Source organism: Sturnus vulgaris, chromosome 22, assembly GCF_052056855.1.
Source record: "Sturnus vulgaris isolate bStuVul1 chromosome 22, bStuVul1.hap1, whole genome shotgun sequence".
NCBI classification, from domain to species: Eukaryota; Metazoa; Chordata; class Aves; order Passeriformes; family Sturnidae; genus Sturnus; species Sturnus vulgaris.
The window spans coordinates 2,346,441-2,366,235 of record NC_142264.1 but is presented as its reverse complement, the minus strand read 5'-3'; the positions used below and the strand labels follow the sequence as shown (position 1 = coordinate 2,366,235).

The window sequence follows — 19,795 nt, the reverse complement described above, 5'->3', positions numbered from 1 at the left end:
GGGAAATGAAGTTGAGTGCAGTGAACTCCAACCAGCTGCTCCAGTGAGCTGAGGAAGGGGAAAAAGGAGCACCAGGGGCTCTGGCAGAGCAAGCAAGGAGGGCATTGGTGAAAGACAGAGACAAAAACAGCTCAGGCAGATAAACTGGAGCTCTTCTGGTTGGCCTAAACCTTTATTTATGTGAGCTTGGAGTGGTTTAATTGATACTGCAGCCTTCAGCAATCCACTGATGAGAGGTACTGGGTTAAAAGCAGTAGATGCTCAATATAATGCATGAATTTTCTTAGCCGTTTTAGATCCTTCATAGGGAAAACTTATAGAGATCCTCCAGCAGTGAGTTCCATTGTCCTGTAATGCTCTGGGGGAAAAAAATAATCAGCCTGATGATTTTACTGTGTTCCACTTAGTTCTTCCACAGAAAGGAAACTATGTTTTCTTCTTTTCCTTGGATATTATCTTGATTATTTGCAGACAACTACTGTGTACAATTTCTCAATATACTCTACCCAGGTAAATCTGTGGTTCTGAAGTTCATTAACCACAAAATAGAGGATTAATTTCAGATCCAGTGAGAGATTAATTTGGCAATTTCCCTTCACCGATGAGGTGAAAACCAGCAGTACAGTCAATAGCAAAAGGTCTTTCTGCTCTATTGAACAGCCTGAATATTAACAGTAATCTCTGCTGCTCTCCTCAGCCAAAAAAGAGATGCTCTGACCCCCACCCCCCAAGGACTCATTAATGATAAAGGGCCCAGATTACCAAATTAAACGGAATTACTTTGACCCAAGTAAGGGCAACAGGTTAATTTTTGCATAAACCATGACCGTGTTCGTGCCTGAATTGCTCTCCAGGCCCGTGCCTGGGTGTGGGGCTCGGGGACACTGAGAGGTGAAGGTCTCTGGGAGTCTGTGCTCCTGAAATATTGGCTCTTTCACCAGGCTTCCCTCCTGAGAGCGATGAGCAGGATTTACAAGGCAGGGCTGATTTGAACCGAAGCAGCCATTTGCACAGAATAATTTCCTTTTCAAGCCCTAAATTCAGATTTTATGGCTTCCCCTGCTCCTTTTGGTCTGCTGTGTCCTCCCTCTGATCCTACTTTTCGTTCACACAGCTCAAGGCAGAGGCTGCCCTGCCAGGGCCAAGGAGAGGTGACAGCAACCTGCAAATTGGGACACTTGTTCCAATGTGTAATCCCTGGATGTGGTTGTATTCCAAGAGGAAACACACCAGCAAAGGCAGGCAGTGAGAAAAGGGCTGCACTGGACCCAGCTTGGGGGCTGGAAACCTTTAGCACAGCTGGGGTTTAGGGCTGTGAATAGAGGTGCAGCTTCTTGGGAGAAAATTCCAGCCACCAAGGAGATGGTCCAAGGCTTTGGCCACATCTTAGCAAGTCCAGCCAGGAATTCTGGGTTAACTCCTGTGCTTCTGGGACCAACCAGACTCTCCTTTCTAATACATGTTTACAATTTAAAATTAATCTGCTGCAAGAAGGGTCAATAAATCCCTTGGGGGAAATGTGAGGCTTTGGAAAAGGATCCTCAGCAGTTTGGGCTCCAAAGCAAGGAGCAGGGTCTGCCTGGCCCAGCCTGCTCCTACCCACCTCTTCTCCCAGGGCCTCCTTGATCCTTCCCAGTTGTTTGGGATCCCCAGGCAAGGGATCCTACTGGGATAACTGGGATTCCTCTGGGGTGCTGCTGGAGGTGGCCCAGGGCAAGTGGGGCTCAGGCTGCTCTGTGAGGAACCTCTGGCTTTGTGCTAAGCTGGGAATTTATTGGTGTTAGTCAGGTTAATGTACTATTACCTTGCATATTAATAATCTCTTATTACATTTGTTCTTAAAAGTGGTATCATGTTGAAGCAATGAGGATTAATGGCACCTTGGTAATATTTACATATTTACATTATTAAAAAGCAATACATCTTTTAGACAGCCCTGGGCATGGTGTAGAATTGCAGATGTTGTTCTGAACCCACCACAGCCTTCACCCTGTGATACCTGTCCTGCTCAGAGTCACCTTTCCCAGGTGTTCAGCAGGTTCAGCCAGGGTGGGGAGGCTTGGGCACCCTCTGGGCAGAGCTGTGGCTCCAGCCCCCCTCCTGCTGTCCCACCCATCCTCCTGGCCAACCCCTCCTGCTCCATGGTGACCTCAGCTCTCCCAAATGGTGCTCAAGCCCTCCCTCAGCAGCTGGGAGATGCTGGGGGACTGCAGCAGGGTGTTGGTTCCCTCCCTGGCATGTCTAAGGACGATGGACAAGGGAGCAAAGGTTTCTCCCCCACCACATTTCATCCCCAGGGAAAGGCTCTGCGACTCGGCTGGAGGCTCCCAATCACCTCTACAGTCCTAAACTTAATTAAAGCTGCCAGCTTCTAATTAAACTACTTAATTAAGTGCCACATTGTCAGTAGGTAAAGATGGAACAGACTTAATTATTTAGCACAATGACACAGAAGAAAAAACCCACTTTAAAAGTGTGACATCTCCTAGGTGGGCAGGAGCCCACCCTGCCCTGCTGTGTGCCACCCTGCAGTGCCAATGGCCCTGCCAGAGTTCCCAGCAGCAGCCTGGTGTGAAAAAGGCCTTTTAGAGCTGTTTTGAGTTTCTCCAGAAAAGAGACATCTAAAACTTCCAATGTCATCACCAGCTCTGCCTGGGACACTGTGAGTGGGGTCAGCACTCATCTTCTCACCATCTCTCAGCTCTCCTGGATCATCCCCAAATGTGGATCATTAACCCCAGACCACAGAGGGGTCATCGTGACCCTGCTGAATCAATGAGCAGAGCCCAGCAGCCTCCCCAAGGTCAGGTTTTGCCTTCACACACTGGCAGAGGCTGCTGGGTGGGTGCTCTCCCTGCCCAAGGGCCTCTCAGAGCGGCACTTGGCTTCACCCATCACCTACTTCACCTCATTTCCATCTTCCTTTTAAAACTCTGGCTAGAGACTCCTGTCTGAAGGGTGATGTAACCTGAGTGACTCCCAGGCTGGCATTCTGCAGGGAAGATTAATGGGCACTGTCTTGTCAATAAATCCATAAAGACCCCAAAGCCGGTGATGAACGGTAAAGGCAATGGTTAATATCTTCCAAATAGGCCCCAGAGCCTTTGAGTGCAGGCAAAGAGGAAAGCACTGGTGACCCTTGTTAATCTTTTCACTGGCTCCAGCAACTATTGGCACCTTTTGCTGGCCAGAAATTTGCAAGTCTTTTGGGAGCAATGATTCCACAGTCGGGGTCTCTTTGAGAGAGGAAAAAATTCCCTTTGCTCCTAAAATGGGACCATTCTTCCAAATGAAAATTGACATTTTGGTTTGAACTTCATGACCTCCAGTAATCACACTAATGGCCTTAGCTGGCTGCCTGGGAGGGAGCTGGCTGTGGCCAGGACTGATGGGACCTGTATGGATTGTTGGAGATGAGGCTGGCAGAGGCTGCTAAAGCCGGGCTCTAACTGGCCAAGGCACTGCAGGGGATTTCTGACCTGCTCTGGAGACTTTGAACTGCATCAGGTTTGATCTTGGGTATTGACAGAGTGGTCACTGAGTGCTCTGAGCCATCCATCCACACTGAGCTGCCAAAGCTAAGGAGCACCCACAGAGCTGGCAGGGGACAGTTCCTGTGCTCTGCACAGCTCCCAGCCTCTCTCACACACTGCCCCTGGGACTCAAGGACCAGCAGCACAGGAGAGGGGCTCCCTGCCAGCCCCTCAGCCAGGCTCTGAGTCCAGCTGTGCACACTGGCCCAGGAACAGCACCAGGATCCTGGTCCCCAGCACCACAGCATTGCAGGGGCAGAGCTGGAGTCAGGTTTGCCTTTGCCCCCTCTGCAGACACACAGTGAGCAAAGGTCCCCCCTCTCCCCTCTCTTCCTCAGATGAAAATCCCCATTTCCCACTTGTTATCCACCTGCACTGTAGCCAGGCTCAGGAATTGGCTGTAACTAAGAATGCAAGAGGGTCTTTTTATTTTATTTTTTAAATACCTTATTTAGTAGGTTAATATTCCATGTTATTTTAGGCTGTTTGTTCTATACATCTGCCACCCAAGCGTGTACAGATGTTTTAGGATTCTTTAATCCTGACAAAGGACTTAGCGTTAAGGAAAAATGGGTTACATAAAGATCCTTATCTCCTTAAGAAATAAAGCATGTTTTGGGCATATTGTGTGCAAAACAAGACTAAAATAGAGACAGAACATTCTGGGGCCACTTACCAGATGTCCAGGTTGGAAGATGTGGGTCTGCTTTGCCTGCAGTTTTCCTGCCTGGCTCCTGAACCAGAGTTACAGCCTGGGATGGGCTGTGCTGAGGGAACAGGGAGATGTGTGGAACAGGGAATTACTGAGTTCATGTAACTTCCCACTAACAGCAGCCTCCTGGATTAGATGGCAGGAGTCATCTTGGGAAAGGACTTTTCCCAGGACCAGCTCAGACTGATGCTGTGCCCATGGCAGGAAAGATGATCCCAAGCTCAAAACCTCTCCCAGCCAGAGCTGTTGGAGTTTCCAGGCTCATGTACAGTATTTCACCGCACAGAATTGACACAGTTCTCACATTTTTGTGACTCTGGTGATTGATCCAGCCCATGTAAATTACAAAAAGGAGTCACAATCCTCTAGGGTCTGAAGCAGAATATCAAAAGAGCATGGGCTCACGCTGCCTTAATTAAAACTTCATTTAATTAAAAACCTTGAGAGCTTTATTAGACTCAGTAATTGATTTAATTTTCTTGTGGAATTCTATTACAGAACACTTCCAGCACATTGGCTTTGGGATCTACAGCACCATCCTCCTCCCTGAGCAGCACCTCTGCCCTCTCCAAGGGACAAACCCCAAGCTCCTTGGCCTGGCAGATCCCAGAGTCTCACAGGATTCCTGCTCAGTGTGGGGATGAGGTCCTGGCTGGAACAGGCAGCACCTCAAAGCTCTCCCTTGTCAGAGGAGTTTCTCCCTGTCCCTCAGCTGGCAGAGCAGCCAAACTGATCCCCTCCTTCCAGAAGGGGTTGGGGAGTAGCTGCATGTGAATTTTGTGCTCTCAAACACACTCAGATCTCTCTGAGGTGACACAAACCCCTCTGGCTTGTCCCTAGGGCTGAACCTGCTTTGGCACTCTGGGATTCACCGTGGTTTTTGCCAACAGACCATGAGCAGGAGGAAAGCAGGAAAACCTAATCCCCATCACAGCAGATTTTGCAGCAATTCCCAAAGGTGAGGGTGCCCCCCATGCCACCCAGACAGGCTGGCACTTGGCCTTCCTGAATTCCCTTTTTGCTCCCAGCTCTGCTCTTCACTTGCTGCCTCAAAGCTGGTGGCTCTGTGTTAGGAATCAGCTGCCACATTTCCCCCAGCCCAGGCTGCATCTCTGTGCCAGGAAGGATTGGCAGGGGGGAGAGCTCTGGGAATTGCCCCAACACCAACTCCCCAGCCAGCTGGCAGTGGATACTCTGGAGAGATGATGGGTGTTAAAGCTTTTCTGCTCAGGACACAGGGAATCAAACAGTAAAATAAGAATAATAAAAAAAAACCCCTCGCCACCACACAATGATTGTCTGATCTATATCTATTTCATAACATCCAGAATTAATAGGATACAGGAGTTAAAGCAACCATGGCAACTGAATGCAGAAAGGGCTGTCCTTGTAAATAAATGAATTCATAAATAACTCACAAGTGCTGATATAAAAAGTCATGGGAATCTAATGCAATGCTAATGCAATTCAAGCCTTCCCTTTTTTTTCCCTGCAGAATTAGAATATTGGGTGAGCCTGGCTTTGCTCCGTGCTACAAGTGTCATTCTTAAGATAATAGAACTTGCTAATTGTACCAGGAGCCAGGCTGTGATTGATGAGGGCTTTGGGGTTTTGTCTCCTTCATGTTCTTCCGAGCAAAATGTTGCACCAGGAAGTTACAGGCTGGAAGTGAATTACAGAAAGTTAGGGAGCAAGGAGCAGGATTCATCCTGGCAGAGACACTGCAGTGAAATATGTCCATTGGGTGACCCTCAGTGTGGCATTATTGGAAGCAATGTTCTCATCTCTTATCCCTGTGCTTCCTGTGGTGATAAAATATATATCATGTTATTGATGGAGGGGCAATTTTGCCTTGGAGATCCACATTTCCCCACATAAGTAGAGGGGCAGTGCTGTGATCTACACCAAAATCAGCTTTATTTCCTTGCAATGATTTCCCCCAGTTTGAAAATCGTTGTTGATAAATTTGAAGACAGTTTTGTCTTATAAACACTTTGTTCCTTTCTCTTGATAATTTTTATTGATATGGATTTTGCTACTGTTTGATGCTGGAAAGCCATTATCTCCTCTGCACTACACAGTCTATGCATAATCAATGTCCAAAAGAGTCTGAAAAGCTTTTGAGCACCAGAAATTTCTTTCAAACTGTCAGCAAAGCATTTTTCCAAATTGCAACCAAACCCTTCCTCACACCTCTTGGATTGCCAGTGCCGATTGCCCTGGGAACACAGGGACAAAATTCCACTTAGCAAAAGAGACAAAGGATGCAGTTTTTGCACAGAAACGTGAGTTTGGTTTATTCCCCCCAAAAACAGAGGTGTGGAAGGCTCAGGGGGCGGCAGTGGAGGATTCATCACAGAGGATGCAGGAGATTCCACTGATGCCTTCCCGCAGGCACCGCTCCATCCCTCAGCTTTGATATATCAGGGGAACGGGCCAGGACGAGCCTGCTTCACACCGAGAGAGCCTCGGGGAAGAGGTTTCACCGGGAATTCGAAGATTCCATCGTTTCGGAGTTGCTTTTCCCCGTTCCCCGCCGCTCCCTGTCGGCTGCGGCGCGGCAGCCGCAGCATCCCTGGGGCAGGAGCACCGCCACGTGGGATGCGGCCGCAGGCACAGCCCCGGCTCGCCCACACCGTGGGGACCCTCCAGGGGCTGTCCCACACCGTGGGGACCCTCCAGGGCTGCCCACACCTCTGCCACTCAAGGCTGACCCTCACCTCACACAGGAGATGTTGCCCGGGGAGTTCTGGCTGCAGGAATGCTCATCTGCTTTTCCCTATTGGTTTTGGAAAAGTATAATTTTTTAAAGAGCTCTTGCAGTAATGTACATTAAAATGAGGTTATTAGAGATGTATTTAGACAACCCATCAAAAAGCACGTGGTGTTTTAGGTTCCTGGACCAGTGGACCTTCTTGTGCTGACAGTGATGCCGTCAGGGTTAATCCCAGCCGGTGAGGATTTGACTCTGACTGATGCTCTGGAATGAAGTCTAAGAACCATGGGCAAACTCAGCTTTCCATTGATCCCACCGAACTGAATGCTGTCCCAAAATCTGACACTTGGCCAGTGCCCAGGGTGGGTGATTTCATTGATCAGAGCTCGGGCACAAACCCCTTTGCCAAGCAAAGGTTTTTACTCTGCTCTCTCCTGTCACTCCAGCATGGCATGGCCCAGCACTGTGGGTGACACAAGAGGAGATTGCTGTGGCTAAAGTGACCCCAGAGCAGACAAATCTCATCCACACTAGAGGATCCTGATGGATCTATGCAATGAGTTTAAGAGGACCCATCTGCAGATGATATGATTGAGATACAGTATTGATGAATGGAAAAACAGGGAGCTGTTACTTTGATCTAAAATACCACCTTTAGAGAAGCACTTTGCAGAGCCAGAGGATTTGGGAGACTTCCTCATCCGTCCCACCAAAGCTCAGCTCCAAGAAGCAAGGATGGATTGGGTTTTACTGCCTCCTGCTTAAATTAGACCCAGCCTATAAAGGAACAGAAGGCAATAATGACACTTCTCCTCGAGAGTTTTCTGCATAATAAGCAGTTTCTGACATCAGCCAGATCAGGACTCGCCAACATGATGCAGCAACAAGCTTTGGCAGGAATTCTGTCCCTGGCAAAGCATCCGATTCTATTTTCATTTGTTTTAGAGACAGTTACTCACTCGCCATATGTGTGCAGCTGGCTTCTGCTCCAGCCCCTGCAGGTCAGCAGGAATCTTTCCATGACTCCAGCATCTTTAAAATAACCACCTCCCCATTTTCCAGAGGTGGAGGGAACAGCCAGCTCTGTCTTTTGGGGTTGTCAAGTGTCCCTGCTATAGGACAAGACACATTTTTTATGTACATCAAACTTCTGTGGATTCACTGGGATCCCACCTACACTGGCACTGGATTTTCCCTCCCTGTCCTGATTCCTGCAGGAGGGAGGGAGCAGTTTTTGGCAGCCCCCAGCCCCCCAAGCATCCCTTGCTTGTTTTTAGAGCAGCAGAGGATTATTATGCCCGAAAGCAGCCTGAGGTGTCACGTAGATGGAATACATCAAACATTACTGTCTCACCGAGCCTCACACCAATCATTTATTTCTTTAGAAACTGCAGACTGCTCTAGTTTTATATTTCACAAGTCACCTGTAAAATATATATATCCATAAAACCCTTCCAGGAGGAGGATTCCTGCAGGAATGGCAGCCTGGCCTCGCTGGGATCTACAGCCAGACCATCTGCTCTGGCACTCGGTGTGGAGCTGGCACTGCTGCTCCCCAGCCTGCAGGGAGTCCTGTAGGGTTTGCTGCTCTGTACATCCCTCATTCCCTCGGGATCCAAAGCTGCCAGACCCTAAATAACACCCCTAAATTCTACAGCCCTGGGGAGCTGGGAGAGCTAGGGGCTTGGAGTGCTGCTCTGGGGTTGCACTCAGGGCTTGCAGGGCTGCAGAACTGGGAATTAGTTCCACTTTCTGCTACGTGTCTTTTTATTTGGTTAGTCTAATAGGCTGCATTATTATTTACCACATGCAAATCTCCTCAAACTGATTAAAGCTGACATTTCCAGCCATGAGACAAGATCTGGAAAGAAGTAATAAGGAAAAATTACTTCACAAGCTTTTGCACTTTAGATTTGCAGGGAGGATCGATTACATTTAAAATTTAAGGGCCAGACTCAATCCTAAATCTCCTTTAAAGAAAAGGAAAGAATTAATTCCTTTGTTTTATTTCTTGCTCAGCAAAACCCGAGGGAGTTTAAGATGCCACTGGTTTTGAATGGTGCTTTTGGATATGACTGGAAGGCAGCAGTGAATGCTTGAAAAACACCATGATAACACTTTATTATCTTTAAGCCCTGAAGAATTATGGATGTCTACATGGCTATGGAATTGCTGGGGAAGTAATTGTTTCTGGGTCACCCAAGGAAACTTGTTAACTATTTTTCTGGATGTTCTCTTCAGCACATGGATTTTTATTTAAAGATTTCTTCCGGGGACCAAATGGTGCTGAGTGCCAGACATTTATAAAGCACAATCCCCATTTCAAATAAAAAGTGGCCAAAAGGGTCAGTTAGACTGTGGAAAATATCTTTTTCAGAGATAGAGAGAAAGAGAGAGGAGGAGAGTCTTGCAATGAGTTCATTCCCACAGCAGCTACACGGACATTGTCATTTTTTGTAAAACAGGTGGGGAAAGGTTAAAGACCAAATATGGGTGTGATATTTCTGAGGTTCAGGTATTTTATAGGGTTGAATACACCTTCCAGCCTCCTTCACATGAACCTGTAAATGAGAACCTCTCCATAAAACCTTGCTTACGCCTGCAGAAGTGTAATGTTTAGCTCTCCACAAAGTAATAGTATTGAAAGCTTTCCTAGGCAGAGGTCAGGCCCATTTTATTGTAAGTGCAGATCCATTCAAAGTGCAAAAGGACTGAGCTAAAGGACATCTCGATATTACAGGGCTGTTACTCCAGCCCCAGCCTAAACGACCTGAGCCAGGCTGAAGGCAGCAGGGCTGGAGGTCGCCGCCCCCAGGGAAAGATCACACTCACAAAATGACTCAAAAATGGGGAGGGAAAGTCTCTGAGGCTTTGACACCTTCGCTCATCTCAGGCTGAAATGAGATTGACTCCATGAACTAACACTGGAGCCATTCATCCACACAAGGGCTGTGCATGACGGGTGTTTGCTGGCAAAAATTCCCCTCCAAATGGGGAAAAAAAAAAAAAAAAAAGATGTTTCTATTATAAAATGATTGTGACGACTCGGCTGTGAGTTTTTTGCCCTCAGCCTCGAAGGCATTTCTTGCATTCCTGCCTCAGCACACCACCTTAGTGGCCCTTCACGTGCAGCACCACAGCAATTCATCATTACCCAGTCTCCAAATTATTCTAGTGTTGATTAAATTAGTAAATGCAATCACAATCTGAAGCAAGTTAATTGAGAGAATTTATTTGGCCCTGACAGTTTTATGCATGTTTGATTAAGTATTATAAGGTTTGTTTTTGATTTTGCATAATTTAACTTTAAATCCTGCGCTGGGTGGGGGAGGGAGCATCAACTATTAATGACCAAAATAAACTCTTTTAAGACGCATATATTTATGATTTATTTCTAACGGCAGTATCTTCCAGATTTTTTTTTGTTCTGTTGCCAAAGTGACAAATACGTTTAAAGCAATATTTTGAGCCGGCCGCTTCTTGCTATAAATCTTGCGAAATGTGTACAATTCATTAAAAGTTTTGAAAGAAGTACAAGTTAGCATTTATATTGCAACAAGTGACATATAAATGTGTATGTTTGTCTTCAGAGCGAGCCATAAAATATCCGAGGCCTCGCTGGCCGAGCTGACGGGGACTAATGGCTCGCTCTCGGGGCTGATGATGAGTTTCATCACAAATCTTCAACGCTGTCAACACAAAACTGTTCAATCAACAGGAATATGAGTTGTGTCTTTAGTAAAATTAGCACGGGGAAGAAATACAGCCCCGAGGGCTGTGGGCGGGTTCCCTGCGGGCTCTGCTTGGAGCCCTCCTTCAGGATTTGATCTCTCTGAATGTCAAAGCTTCCATTCACGCCTGACCCCAGGGCAGTTTGTTGTTTATGGAGCCCCTCGTGCATTTCAGCAGCAGGGAGGTCAAAATGTGCCAGGCAGGAAATTGAACGGGGCTCTCCTGATTTTTGTCGCAGAATCATGGAATGGTTTGGGTTGGAAGGGACTTTAAAACTCCTCTCATTCCACACCCTCCCAGAGGCAAGGACACCTTCCACTAGACCAGAGCTGAAGGTCACCTTGACCTAAAAAACTAAAAGGGTCAGCCTGGTGCACACACGTGTTTGGGTTGTGGGGTCACTCTGTGGAAGTTCCTGGGGTTTTCTGGGGTTCCTGCAGGACACCAGGAGCCCCCACTGCTGCACTTCCACTCAGCAGCATCCTTGTGATTCCCCAAGGTGCAAAGACCAAGTGCCTTCATAATTCTGTTGCTCGGGCTGAAATTCCCATCTCTGGGTTACGGCTCCAGTCCCAAAGAATGGCAGAGGGAAATAAATGGAATGTGGGTGGTTCTCCTGCTCATCCAAGTCAGCAAGCAGATGTTCCCAGTTCCATGCTACTGGGGAAATGTCTCAGCTCCCCACATCCCCTTCTCCCCCTCAGCAGGAGGTGCGTGGGGGACGTGGAGATGCCAATTTCCCAGGAGAACTCCCTGATTGTTGCCTTATCCAGAATTCCCTCTGGTGTTACCTCTGCAGGACAGGGGAAAGGGAGGAACTGGGCATGGCAGGAGCTCCAGGAGGCACCGGGACACCAGGAGGGGTTTGGCCTGTGCAGAGCAGCAGCTCTGAGAGGTGACAGATGGCCTGAGTTATTATTATTTAATGTTTTTCCACCGTGGCACTGCCCAGACAGAAAGTGGGGCAAGGAGCCAATGCCAAAGTTGTGTATTCTTTCCGTTATGGAGAAGAATTCCTAATTAAATCCAAGAGGAAACAGCAGGGAGGAAGTTGTTTTCCTTCCCTTTATATTGTTTTGAATTTTTCTCCACCTGTTTGTTTTTTTAGGAACTTTTTTGGGTCTTTTGGGGATTCTCTGGACAACACTTAGCTACTGCTCCGGTTACTCTGGACACGGCACCTCAGCCCCGGTGTGACCCCGGGAGTGACCCTGGGTGTGACCCTGGGTGTGATCCTCAGTGTGACCCCAGGAGTGACCCCAAAAGTGACCCCAGGAATGACCCTGGGTGTGACCCTGGGTGTGATCCTCGGTGTGACCCCAGGAATGACCTCAGGAGTGACCCTGGGCGTGACCCCCGGTGTGATTTTGGGTGTAACCCCAGGAGTGACCTTGGTGTGACCCCAGGAGTGACCCCCGGGGTAATCTCCGGTGTGACCCCAGGAGTGACCAGGCCCTGGCGCCCCCGTTGCCAGGGCAACGCGTCTCCGCCACTTCCGGCCGTGGCGGCGCGGCGCGATGACGCAATCACCGCGCGCCGCCGCTCCCCACCCGCCACCGCCGCCGGAACCGGAGGAACCGGAGCCGCCCCCGCACATGCGCAGAGCGGGCGCCCGGCGGCCCGGGCCTCGCTCCGCCCGGGCCCGGCGCGGCCATGGGCACCACGGTGAGTGCGGGGCACGGCCCGGCCATGGGCACCACGGTGAGTGCGGGGCACGGCCCGGCGGGCGGCGGGGCCCGGGCCTCGCCCTGCGGCGGCGGGAGCTCCGCCCCGGGGCCCGGCGGTGCGGCAACTCCCGGTCACCGCCCGCCGGGCCCGGGGGTCTCTGTCCCCGGCGTGAATCGCGGCCGTGCGGGGCTGCCGGGGAAGGCCAGGCCGAGCTCCCTCCCGCAGCTCCTTCCCCGAGCGGCCGCGGTTCCGTTCGGGCTCGGGGCGATGTAGGAGGAGTTGGCGTTTCCCCTCCTCCCGGCGCTCATCCCTCGGCTCTAACCTTTATTTGTCATTGTCCCTAACCTCGTGCGGCTCCTCCCGGAGCACTCGGGGCCTGCCGGCGGGTCCCGCCAGCCCCGGGCGGGTCGCGGCTGCCAGCGCTCCTCCTCCGGCAATGGGAGTGCCCCGAGCCTGGGCAGATCCTGCCTGGAATTCCCGGTGGATGCGGAGATTCCCGCACTTTGCTCACCGCACACCCCTTTTTGAAAGGAGAGGGGGTGAGAACTCGTCTAAACATCCTGAGGAGGTCACCACGATCGTGGTGCTGGGGGTGACAGCGGCCTGGAGGACACGGAGGCGTCTCCAGGAATCCTTTGAGCTGTGGGATGGCGCCTCGAAAATACCGAGTTTGCCCCCAAAATCATGGAGTGGGTGTCCACACATGTTTGTGGGCATCACGTGCGAAATACAGACCGGGGAATAATCACAGAATCACGGGAGGCTTTGGGTTGGAAGGGATCTCATCCCACCCCTTGCCATGGGCAGGGATACTTTCCACTATCCCAGATGGCTCCAAGCCCTACCTTGGACACTTCCAGGAATTTAGAGACACCCATAGTTTCTCTGGGCACCTTGTGGAGGATCTGCTATTCCATATTCAGTTTGGAAAGTCTGTGCTCCTTGCATCGTGTTTCATGTGCCCCAGAACAGTCTGTGGCAGGAGAAGGTGACCAGCACGAGTTTGGTTGTGATTTTCTGTCCTGGCACTGAATTGCAGCTCACTGATTCTTCCCAACATGGATCAGGGAACTGAAATCCATGTATTGCCGAGTGTTGGATTCTTTTTAGAGTCTTCATGGGCTTAAAAATTCATGCTTGGAGAGGAGAGGCCTGGTAATTATGAGCATTTTAATGCACAAAATGAGCAAATAGAAAATTATTGTGTCATTTTGTGTTTTAGGTCCGTTCCTGTGCAGAGAGTTGTGAGTTTATGAAGCACCTCAGCAGTTTCTGTCACTCTTCCTAGAAGGTGTCACAGGAAAACTTCACTCTTTTGTTCCAAGAATTCAGAAAGGCAGCGGAGCCCCGACCTGCTGAGTGGATGGCAGCGCCCCTAAAATGTAATAATTCAGAGTTTATTTTGTCCTCCCCACGTTCCAGTGTTGATATTTGAGTTCATCCAAAGAGCATGAACTCACCAAGGGCTGTTTGTTTCCCGTGGTGAGCACAGTAACTGTGTAAGAGTTTTCTGGAAAACTTTGTGTCCTGGTGAAGGAAGTTGCAAGGAGAGGCTGCATCGTCAGGAATTGAATGCTCTGAATCCCCAGCATGTGATTTTTGACCTGTCTTGCTTTAGTCCTCCAAAAATATCTCTGGGAGCAAATGCTGAGCAGTTCATACCCATCATGTGGGAAGTGTGTGGGGTCACATGCTGCAGGCACAGAACTGGGTTGGGTTTAGGCAGTGCTGGTTCAGTGTCTGAGCAATTCCTGTGCCTTGCAAAAGCCACATTTCTGATTGGCATTTCCTGGCTCCAGAAAGGAAATAGGGCAAGAGGCACCTAAAATTATGAGGGTGTCTGTGATGATTGAGGAGAACCCTTGGTTTCCTAAATTCCTTAAATCATGATTTAGCCCCTGCTCCTTTTTTGGTAGTCCCTGGTCCATGTAGAGCCAATACTGCCTCACGTTTCTGTGAGGTCAAAAAGGAATTGGAACGTGGAGCTTAGCAGGAGAGATCAGGAGTGGAATTTCCATTTCCATGGAATTTGAGGCAGGAAGCAGGGCAGAGACTTCCCCACTGATACACATTTTAGCAAGAGAAGGATTTTGATATCAAAAATACAATTTCCTGCAGCTTTGTCATTTGCTCTGTGGTTAGTTCTGTTAGTAATGAAACTAAAGGATTCTTGAAGTAACTCTTGAATTAGTTTTAATTTTAAGAGCAGTCAGATTTTTGCTTCAACAAAGGAAAAAATCTGCCTGGATCTGAGCACTTGGGTGTGCAGGGAGTCTAGGGAAGTCCGTGTTGTTTTCCAGCATTATCTGATGAGTGCATTGTCATTTCATAATTCCCGGAATCTGGCACATCAGGAGCCTGGGGTGAAGCAGAGAGCAGCTCAGAGGCTCCTGCTCATCACTCACACGACAACAATGGGTGTGTGGAAGGATGTTAAGATTATAAATCCTAAACACTGCAGAAGATCAAGATAATTTCACTTATCTCTGCAGGTCCCCAAGGGGAGAAATAAACTGGTGGATGCCTTTGAAAGGCTGCCTGGCCTTGCCTTGCAGTGACAGTGAGAGCACAAGGCTGGCCTGAGCCAGGGGAGGTACATCCTGTGGAGTGTGAAAAACATGATTGCCTCATTGTTCTTCCAAGACCTTCCATTATTTTCAGTTTGTTTATTTGGTGAAGCTTTGCCAAGTTTGGAAATGAGCACGAATCTGGAATCCACTTGCGAAAGTACTCAGAGAACTATTTTTTTTATTTATTTTGCTTTTAAGGGAAATATGGCCCAGTGCAAACACCTACATTATTATATTACTGCTCTCACATGAATATTATTGCTCAGGTGGGTGGGCTCTTGCAGTGTGGCTGTTAGATTAGGAAAGATTTATGAATTAGCCAGGATGATTTCAGACCAAACCTCTTTGCTGTGTTAATGCTGGATAAAGTTTATAACAGGCTACAACTGATGCTGGCTGGGGAATTTATTTGGAACGTGGCATGGAGATAGCGTGTGCTTGGGTGTGGAATAAGAAGCAAAGAGGCAAAGCAAAGATGTTTTAAGGGAAGAGGTTAAAGCTTGGAAAGCAGTTTTAAGTGAGCACTGATATTGAAATCAGCTGGGATAAGTTGCTCTATTCAGCAGCTTCAGGAGAAGTGAAACTTTCTCTTGGCTGTGTTATTTAGAGAAAATTCCTTTTGACCTTAGGATTCACCAGCACCAACCCAGAACCTTCTCACTGTGCCTCCCTACAGGTGTCTCCCTCCGCGGACATCCAGCCCAGCCTTAGCTGTGCCAGGTCCCCGGCTGTGTCCCGCTGCCACCTGATATGTGCCCTGGTGGCCTGGGGCGGGCTGCGCGGGGCGGGGCCCGATGCCGGTGATCCCCATTCCCCGGCGGGTGCGCTCGTTCCACGGCCCGCACACCACGTGCCTGCACTCCGCCTGCGGCCCCGTGCGCACCACGCACCTGGTGCGCACCAAGTACAACAACTTCGACATCTATCTCAAATCGCGATGGATGTACGGCTTCATCCGCTTCCTGCTGTACTTCAGCTGCAGCCTCTTCACCTCCATCCTCTGGGTGGCTCTCTCGATCTTGTTTTGCCTTCAGTACCTCGGCATCCGCATCTTCCTGCGCTTCCAGTACAAACTCTCCATCATCCTGCTGCTGCTGGGGAGGAGGCGGGTGGATTTCAGCCTCATGAATGAACTGCTCATCTACGGGATCCATGTGACCATGCTGCTGGTGGGGGGGCTGGGCTGGTGTTTCATGGTCTTTGTGGATATGTAAATAAAACCAAGCGCATGTGGGATCAGGAGGTGACTTTTCTTCTACCCCCGAAATGTGTCAATATCCTCTTTTTTCCTTTTTTTTTTTTTTTTTTTTTTTTTAATTCTAATATAAATTAATTTATTTCTCAGTGCTAATTTTTGTGGATAAATGAACGTGCTTGTCTCTGGAATTTGTGTCTCTTTGAAGGTCGAGGTGCCATTTTGATTAGCAAAGTGTAACACTGGATTGGGTGTTTTATTCTTTGCACAGTGTGGGTTACTATAAGTTTCTTTTAATCCATAAGAGCCTATTTTGCTGCTGTTCCTGTATTCCTGTGGCCATGAAAAAGACAATGATTTATCTGCAGGACAGAAGCCAGATAATTTTGCACTCCACACTCTTAATCCATCTTCGTTATTTTTCTAAAAATGTTCCTTAATGTCTCAGGCATGTAATATGTATCTTTCTTGCAGGTTTTCAATTTGTATATTCCTAATAAGAATCTGGGCCCAAAATTCAACTAACTGTAGGGCTTTAAGTTGTTTTTTTTTTCCCTCTTTTATTTTGAGATTTATGCAAGACATACATTTGCCCCACTCTCCTGTTTTCATCCACTTGAAGGTGATTATGTAGCTTTGAGTGGCTTTGTCCTTTTCAGGCATTTAGTGCTGAGTAATTGAGTCTTTCCCTTATAGCACAAATCCACAGGAGGGATGGGAGCAGGGCTTGCCATCATGTGCTCCTGAAATTCCCAGTCACGGCAAATATGTTCTCATTTTGCAGTGATTAAGGGGGACCCATTGCAATGATCCTCGGTGTTCAGATCCTGGCATTTGGTTTCACTTTTCCCTGAATTGATTCGTTCCAGCTTTCTCACAGAGATTCTTCTGTCTCAGGGAGCACAATGAGGTGAGACTGTCTTACCTAGGAGAGATTAGGAGCTGAGTGCAGTCTGAGCTGGCAATAATTGCTCCCTGAAATGACACAAATTGTTCTACCTCTGCAGCAGGGAGAGGGAGGGTCACTGCAGAGCCTTTACCGACAGCTCGAAAAGGCAGCTGAATTTTAAGCTCAGTTCTACTGGTCTTGATCTAAGATGTCACTGTGCAGTCAGTCAAGTAACTCTATTTATGGAGCCCAGAAGCTGGCCTAAAGTTTATTTTTATTCTGCTTTTGTTTGTTTGTTTTGCCTTATGATGGAATATTGCCTTTTTCCCTGCATTCTTTAAGGAACTGTTTGAAAACAAGTTGGTAAAAACTATGCAGAAACTTCTTCCCTCCCTGCACAAAATCTTTGGAGTCAGTCACAGGGAAATAAGTAAGAGTGAAATTCTGTGTCTGGTTTTTTATTATCTCCTTGGTCAGAGCTGTGAGTCCCAAAGATCCTTCCCATTTCAGATTGTGAGTGGTGCAGTCTTTTGCTGACATACCTTGGCTTAGAGGCTTGTGGATAGAAAATAGAGAAGCTTCTGTGTGGAGCCCCGAAATTCTTTCATTATGGAGTGTCACAGATAATGCAGCTCAACAGCAGAGCTGAATAAATAATGGCCACGGTGGTGTGAACTTTAGATTAGCCCCGAGAGAGCCAAAGGCTATTTCTGCAGCAAAGATGTAGCATCAGCATCTGTCACAAACTGGTGTCTGGAACTTTCCTCCCAACAGAGAGATCCCCAGAGCCTTTTCTGGGATTGTTCTGTGGACCCCAGGTCCTGAGTGTCCTGTAGGTCTGAGCTCCTGCTTGCTGTGTGTGCAGAGAGAGCTCCCAGTAATCCCCAGCCTGGAGCTTTCCTGCCCAGTACAGCTGCCAGCCCGGAGCATTGCAGACTGGGGAGGCTCTCAGGGTGGCTGTGCTCCAGAATTCCTGCAGAATTCCTGCAGAAAAGCTGCCACAGCCCACAGCAAACAGCCTGGTGTGGGCTGGGAGAGCAGCCGGGATCCTCCTTGGGCAGTGGGACTTTGTTTCACCTGGGAGTGACAGAACTTCAGCGCTCCTTGGATTAAAAAAAGGGTGATTTGTGGTGATTTCTGCTCTGCCTGCTCCTCTGCGATGGACACACCTGCTTGGCCAAACCTGTGGTTGTTTGGTTCTGGCTCCGAAGGAAATAAAAGCTCTGCGCTGTCGACAGGTCGTGAACTTCTCTGGTTTCACGGTGTTCTTTGAAAACCCCCACAGGAACAGGGTGACACAGGCGGCTTTGATGTGTGCGAGCCTGTAAAGCAGAGCAGCGATCATGCGATTAACACATGAATAGCAGGTGGTTCTTCCAGCGCTAATTTGGTCAAGGAACAAAGGAGCTTGTGGGTACAAGGAGTCTCACACAACCTTTTTTCATCGCTCCTAATTTGACTGCGAGCCAACTGCTTTATTCCATAAATATGACAGCCTCAAGTGAGCCTTTTTTTTTTTGAGCTGTCCCTGCAGAGCAGCTGCTGGGATGGGGGGTATCTGCCCTGGGCTGGAGCCTCACAAGGTCCCTGCTGGAGGCTGAGCCCCCTTGCCAAGTGCAGATGTGGGGAAGTGACTGATGTTGAGCAGAACGTCGTTATCACAGAGCATTAAAATCTCATCTTGGGAGCCTTGGGTCATTACCACGTCCTTGGTGCAGGGAGAAGGAGATCGAGCCTCACTTTTACACCTTCAATAAACTCACGTTGTGTTCTGAGGGAGAAGGACGCGTCCTTGTTAAATCACAAAAAAATAACCTTTGCCAAATGCCCAGATGTTCCTCCGGAGAGATCCTGGGGCTGAGCTGCTTTAGCTCAGTGACTCTCCAGCATCTTCTGCAAAGGTGGCCAAATACCTGCACTGAGAATGCCCTGAAGATCAGGTCTCCTGTGGCAAATAGAGTTAGACAACTCCAAAATTAAGTCATTAAGGTGGCCTCAAAGGCACCATGATGTTCAAAAATCTCTGATCACCAGCACTTGGACACCTTGGTGGTGTGATCCTACCAGCACATTGGGGAAGTGAAGTCCCTGTGAAGTCATGCTGGCAAGGAAGAGGAGTTAATTTTCAAATTATTTGTTTTATGATGTAATAATTTAGACATTTTAGCTCTACCTGAGTGGAGCAATATTTGGCATTTTTCCTCTTCAAAGCATTTTTCAACTGGAGCTAATTAAACCTCACAACATCCCCAGGAGAGGTTGCACAGTAAGTAAGGTCTTGGGAATGGTTCAGAATGTAAAATTATTGGTTTTAATTTTTTAAAAAAAGCTTTTAGGATTATTTTGGCAAAGTATTTCTTTCTTGCAGAATTGAGATTCCTAAACTTTCTTAGAAGCTGAAAGGGAGCCAAGCCACAACTGAGGGAGGGAGAAAGAGGCAGACTAAATATTGTATTGTGTTTATGCAAAGAATAAGTTGAGCTTTCCCCCTCCCACCTTTAATTTAATTTTAAAAACTGGCATTTTTAATAAAGAAACAAGACAAACAAACCATTGTAGAACACAAGTAAGAAAACAGGAAAAGTTGAACTTTCTGCTTTTCAGGAGTGGTTTATAAGGATATTTGCCAGAAATATTTCATGTTGAGCAGGTTCTTGTAAACTGTGCCTCGCTGGGGAAGTTCATGTTCTTTTGAGTAGTTCACTCTTTCCAAATTCAGTGTTGTGAAGAATGGATTAGGCTCCAAAATAGATTTATTCCATTAAAGATAAAAATGGCTT

The 19,795-nt window shown here is 48.1% G+C and overlaps 1 protein-coding gene across 2 annotated transcripts; it reads left to right on the top strand.

The window, feature by feature from the left end:
* Nucleotides 1-12,182: 12,182 nt before the first annotated feature.
* Nucleotides 12,183-16,170, top strand: TMEM250 (transmembrane protein 250). Of its 2 annotated transcripts, none has more exons than XM_088177561.1 (3): nucleotides 12,183-12,394; nucleotides 13,584-13,743; nucleotides 15,608-16,170. In XM_088177561.1, exon 3 carries the CDS (start codon nucleotides 15,726-15,728, stop codon nucleotides 16,143-16,145), a length of 420 nt encoding a protein of 139 aa, XP_088033687.1. In that variant the 5' UTR covers nucleotides 12,183-12,394; nucleotides 13,584-13,743; nucleotides 15,608-15,725; the 3' UTR covers nucleotides 16,146-16,170. The 2 variants fall into 2 exon arrangements, with proteins under 2 accessions (XP_088033687.1, XP_014735616.1); XM_014880130.2 differs by having other exon boundaries at nucleotides 12,231-12,358.
* The last annotated feature ends 3,625 nt before the right edge of the window (nucleotides 16,171-19,795 follow it).